Consider the following 6000-nt stretch of genomic DNA (forward strand, 5'->3'; position numbering starts at 1 on the left):
GCAACCTGATTATAGCGAATACTCATTTTCAGCAGCACAAGAAGCGCCTGGCGCCTGCACACACGGACTTCACCGTGCGGTCTGTACAGGAAGCAGATTGAATATATTTTTTGCCGGCAGAGATGGAGAGGCGCTATACAAGCAGTAAAAACAAGGCCTGGAGCCAGTTTTGGCACCAATCATCAGTTCATGTTGCCAAATTTAAACTTCGATTGAGGAAAACGTAGAAAACTAGAACGCCTTTCAGGTATGATCTGGTTCAAATTCCATCAGAATATGCTGTGGAAGTAAGGAATCGATTACAAGAAATAGATCTGGAAGACAGAGCCTGAAGAGATGTGGACTGACGTTCGTGATATAATACAAGAAATTCCTACTAAGGTAGTTCCAAAGCAAAAGAAATGCAGGAAAGCAAACTGGTTATCTGAAGAGGCTTTGCAAATAGCTGAGGAAAGGAGGTGGCAAAAGTTATGGGGAAAGAGCAAGATACAAGGTTCTCAATGCGGATTTTCAGAAAATAGCAAGAACAGATAAGAATGCCTTCCTGAACATAAAGTGCCAAGCAGTTGAGGACAACCGCCAGTTGAGGAACACAAGAGCTCTGTATAAGACAATCAAAAATATCAAAGGAAGCTTCAGTGCTACGCTGGGCGTGATAAAGGACAAAGGAAGCAGGGACCTCACAGAAGCCTCAGAGATAAAGAAAAGGTGGCAGGAATACACAGAAGAACTGTACAAAAAGAACCCAGATGTGCAAACCCAACATAAGACGGTTTTGATTACTGATCTCCAACCGGGCGTCCTGAAGAGTGAAGTTGAATGGGCCTCAGCCAGCCTTGCTAAGAACAAAGCTTGCGGAATTGATGACATTAAAGCTTAGTTGTTCAAAACCTCAACCATGACGCTGTTAACGTTCTGCATACATTATGCCAACAAATTTGGACAACGGGGCCACAGAATTGCAGGAGGTCAATTTACATCCCCATTCCAAATAAAGGCAGTGCCAAATATTGTTCTAACTACCGTACAATCGCGCTTATTTCGCATGCTAGCAAGGCGATGTTGAAAATCCTCCAAGGTAGGCTGCAGCAGTATGTGGATCGGGAGATTCCGGACGTGCAAGCTGGGTTTCGCAAGGGCAGAGGAACTAGAGACCAAAATGCCAACCTTCGCTGGATCATGGAAAAAGCAAGAGAGTTCCAGAAACCCATCTACTCCTAGAGGATATCTAGAGGATATATACTGCCTTGATGGCTCAAAAGCACTCTCACCCTACCGTCATTTCAGTCGTCGTCGCGATGACTTCCGAGCAGTGTGGAGTGGAAGGGGGGCGTAATCGCACAAGCTGCACCGGACATGGGTCAGACGGCAAGTTTCTCGTCTGGTGCAGCCTCAGGTGCGGTGTCGTGTGGGGGTTTGTATTTGACACAGGCTTCCATATATATGTTTTTCCTAATTCCGTCAATAATAGCAGCTTAGAGGCATTCCGTGATAATAAGTCACTCAAATACCACCGTACACATAGGTCTGCAAGCGACTCCCGTGAATTCTAGCTCCAGACGATCCAGCCGAATCTTTAATGTGGTAACTCGCGCGCCAGGTTACACATGTGTTCTAATCAGTTCCTATTGAGGACAGGTTCACTTTAAGACATATCAGACACTACATTTCGCTTTCCGTCTTTTTGCTGCATCCAGCTTTAAATCCATCATCAGGATGTGTCTCAGGCAGGTCGCGAAATTACTGTAGAAAAATGGTCCTACATGAAAGGGAGGACGGGTCGCTGTTGTTCCAGAGTCTAGAAAAAAGTGATAGCAAATGCGGTTTCGATATGACTGAAACACCTGATATAATTCGTGACCGAAAATGTGTGGGTCTTGTGTAAGTGCATGAAAGAAAATGTGAGCAGTGGATCTTTCAATTACTAAATGAGACAAGCACCGGATATAATTCGTGACAGATAATGTGTGGGTCTTGTGTAAGTGCATGCGAGAAAATGTGAGCAGTGATCTTTCAATTACTAAAAGAGACAAGCACCGGGTATAATTCTGGACCGATAATGTGTGGGTCTCGTGTAAGTGCATGCGAGAAAATGTGAGCAGTGGATCTTTCCATTACTAATTATCAGACCTTTTCAAAAGCATTTACTTAGGTAGTAGCCTGCGGTCACTTTCTTCATTGTGCAGTGACTCACGAATGAATTTACTGTGTGGCATATTTCGTGTTATGGTCGAAAATTGGGTATTATTCAAGTGAAAAATATTGCTCAGCAATCATATCTGCAATGTTTACGAAATACCGCAAATGACGATGACTTAAATTAAGCAGAGCTTATGAAGTGAAATGTGACCGCGGTAGCAGAAATGAGAAGTAATTGCCAGATTGCCTATCAAAATGGTCACGAAGCATCTTACCCATGCACTTCGTGGATTGATTGACTAGTATTTCCTTTCCTCTAAAATTTCAAATCTTCTATTCTTTTTGCCCTGTTCTTTGTGTGCTGTTTCAACAAAGAATGAGAGAAAAAGGGTAGTCGTGGACGTTCGAAGAAACACCACAAAAAAAGACGGGTGAAAATATTCACATTTTTCAACTCGATGGCACATAAAGGCAGCTTCTTGCTAATGGGCAAAACTAATGTAATTTGTTCTTGTAGGAAAGTTACAAAATTGAGCCTGGCTTATGTCGAGTGATTACTTTGTTTGTGATATTTCATAATGATTTTAAAAAGTGCGGTTTCTGGAAAAACGAAAACGCTCACAATGAAAATACTAGTATGGTCGTCCAGTTTTGATTTAGGAAGAAAACTTCAGCGTTGCCATTGCTATTATTGGGTATTTTGAGTTTAAACTATGTCAGTTGTTCTTACATTGATCACAGAGCCTTAAGAACTGACACCTTGCGTCTTGAGTGAAGAGACGTTGAAAATTAATGGGCATCGTCTAAATCTATTTTTTTTGTGTGTGAAATACCTGCTCAGCTGGCAGATAAAACTGAAGTGTCAAGAAATCGATTTTATTAAAAAAAATGTCGAATTGCTTAGATTTTCACGGCTCAAGGATAAGAAAAAATTCCCTCCAAGGCTAACGGCTGCCAGAAGTATGACACATGCGCCAATATGCCGAAAAATGCCCGTTTTACTCTAAACGTTTTCATTAGTAATCCATGTGATAGCCATATAGTAAGCTGGAGAAATAACCCAGCAGGCAAAAAAGACCAAAAGTGCCATTGTGTATGGTCCTCATTATCTGAAACAGGGCCGCTTGCACCTTATTTAAAAGAAAATAATATTTCCAGGAAAATGACTGCTTTTATAATTTTAAGTTTCAGTTGACGCAGTTGACCTTGCACGCAAAAATTTATGACTCTTGTATGCCAATACTTCCACCTGTTATCCAATCCAACTGTAAAAAATAAAAAAATAAAATTGTTTTTCATATCGCACTGAAATATTGTGCAAACTATCGCATTGCTTTGTAGTTCCTGAATTTAGATTCAATAGAAACGGGCGTTTTAAAAGCGAAAGCTATTTCGTTTTTCAGGATGCCTTGATGGTCTTTCATTACGCTTGCTGCTGCTGCCCACAGAACCCCTACCGCCATACGTTGGGGTGTCTGTGTAGTCCTGTTACAGAAATGTAGCGGTAGCTCCTTTCTTAATAGTGCCACCAAAGGTGTAAATATTAAACGCAATCCAGTGTGAATCAAAGTCCTTGTAAGCAGGTTTCGGTAGAGATAAGATGGGTGCATGTTGTGTTTTTTTGTTTCTCATATATACAGGACTCAAATATCTACTAACTTTCTGCTACCATACTAATGCGAGCCATATACAGAAGTTGGCAAACCTTTCAGCTGAGCTTTAAGAGCCATAAAAACGGCAAATATTGTTACGGACGAAGGGCACACAGATTCATTAAACGTCATCTCACGACCATCGAGCATCTTCTCTCTGTCCTTAGTTCTCTTGTTGTCATCGCTTGCCGCCATGTAACTTTTGGTTGGAGGTGCGGCTTACGTCATCCTCGTCCTCGCCTTGGAGTATCGACGCCATCTGTAAGCCGGAGCCACCGACCGAGGGCCCAGGGACATCGCCGAGCAGCTTCACCCCAGCCCTTCAAGCCCAGACCTGACCAACTACCACCACCCAGCCCCCAGCCCGTACCTAAAGACAAGAACAGACAGACCGATGAGAACCGAGACGAAGAACCCGAAAGACCCGAATGACCCGAAGGAACCGATGGACACGAACACGCAACCCCCGCCCAAGCTGCTCGACGTGACCTCGAGCCATCGGTCCCATGGACTTTGGTGACAGATGGTTGACAGCTCCAGGGGAGGCGGATCACCCACGAATCAGACATCGTGCCGGCAAGCCGTTCTATTCTTACTTCTTCCTCTTCTTCAAGCATCCAGACACACCCATCATCATGCCATGGAATCATCATCGGTAAACTTCCTCGTCTACGATCGGGACGATCGCTCGGTGGCCCCGGGTCAGGTTACGGACGAAGGAGGAAGAAGAGGGCAGTGGCGCGGGAAGGAGCGAGCACGCTAGGCCCGCACACAGACTCATTAAACGTCATCTCACGACCATCGAGCATCTTCTCTCTGTCCTTAGTTCTTCTGTTGTCATCGTTTGCCGCCACGTAACAATATTTACGTAAATATTCAACAAAGAGCTTTATTTGCGCATGAGCACAATATCTAGCCTAATTCTAGTGACTGGCGCGATGATTACGCCGGCAGGTTATTAGGCACGATTCTAATGACATTGCTTATAACCTAATTACTCAGTTACAAAAAAAGACAGTATTCACGAGAACGGCGTCTACGTGTTCACATATTCGTTGCGCTTTAAATGGCCCCATGGCTGTTGCTTCTTGTGGGCTGAGATAAATATCAGCAGGAAAACAGGTAAAGAACAAAAAGTACACAAGCTAATGGGGTTCATGCCGGACCTTAGCAAAACGAAGCACCCAAAACTGAACCTGGGGTAAACGCAAGCGAAACGAATATAAAATGGGAACAATTATGCTAGAAAAATTTATTTCCTTTATTTGCAAAATATAAAGCAGCGCTGTAAGACATACGCGTTTGTGTGTGTAATCAGAGACAATTTTGGTTTACTATTGGTTCTCAACGTGTTCTGTATTGCTCATTTTTTGTTTTGTATTTTCCATTCCTGTTACAGCCCCTTATGGTGGCTGACAGTATTAATAAATGAAATGAATGTAATATGGGAAAACGAGGAAATGGGGATCGAGAAAATAATACGAAAAATAAAAGCTATTCTTACACAAAAACTGCTACGTCTACTTGCGAACGATTCAGGATGCTGTGCCACGAACTTTCCGAGTTGCCTAACGCGAATGACTAATATACAGACTTATATTCTCATGTAGTTTATAAGTTAAAACCAGTTATAGACTCATGCCGCAAGATATCGAATGTCATGATTTTGAATACATCCTTTCACAAACAACGTACTGCAGTATCAGCCATGCATCTAACGCTTAAGACTTTACGCCTACGAGAGTGCACCGTGCAATGTTCTCCTTGCCGTCAACGAAAGAGCAACAGCACTCACCCGTTCCTTGGGACCGGACGACTCTGGCGCTGGTGAAGGCTATCAGAACGAGTGTTATCTTCAAAAGTAACATATTCGGAAGCATTGCACTCCCACTAACGTCAAACGCGGAGGAAACTGCAGGGTCTGCGAGTCCGAAAAAAAGAGAAACAAATGTTCGAGGGTTACGGCCAGCTCCGACGTGTGGCGCTCCTCTTCCGCTGTGTCGCCCGATTACTACCGTATCGGTGAGAGACAACCGCGTTCCGGGAAGAAAACTGTATCCGGCGAAAACTTGGCGCAGTCGCTGTGTAACCCTAGACCGCCGCAGTGGGGAGGGGGCACGATAGTCGTTATCGCCATCCCTCCCGCTCTTCTCCTCGTGCACAAACGCAGCTAGACTTTTTGTCGCCGCTCTTTTCAGCGTTTTGTCAC

At 43.8% G+C, this 6000-nt stretch overlaps 1 protein-coding gene across 2 annotated transcripts in view; it reads right to left on the reverse strand.

Moving 5' to 3' along the window:
- LOC146194625 (chymotrypsinogen B-like) overlaps positions 1–5760 on the reverse strand; it is a 28710-nt gene extending 22950 nt beyond the window's left edge. The window contains exon 1 of one of the 2 annotated variants that reach the window (XM_084597473.1): positions 5587–5741. In XM_084597473.1, the coding sequence (XP_084453599.1) occupies positions 5587–5671 (85 nt within the window). In that variant the 5' untranslated portion in view covers positions 5672–5741. Of the gene's footprint in view, positions 1–5586 lie in introns of both variants that reach the window. The other variant, XM_084597474.1, reaches the window with a different exon arrangement.
- Between the last annotated feature and the right edge of the window lie 240 nt (positions 5761–6000).

The sequence above is a fragment of the Amblyomma maculatum genome, chromosome 3 (assembly GCF_055883805.1).
Source record: "Amblyomma maculatum isolate TAMU_Amacu chromosome 3, ASM5588380v1, whole genome shotgun sequence".
Taxonomy (NCBI): Eukaryota; Metazoa; Arthropoda; class Arachnida; order Ixodida; family Ixodidae; genus Amblyomma; species Amblyomma maculatum.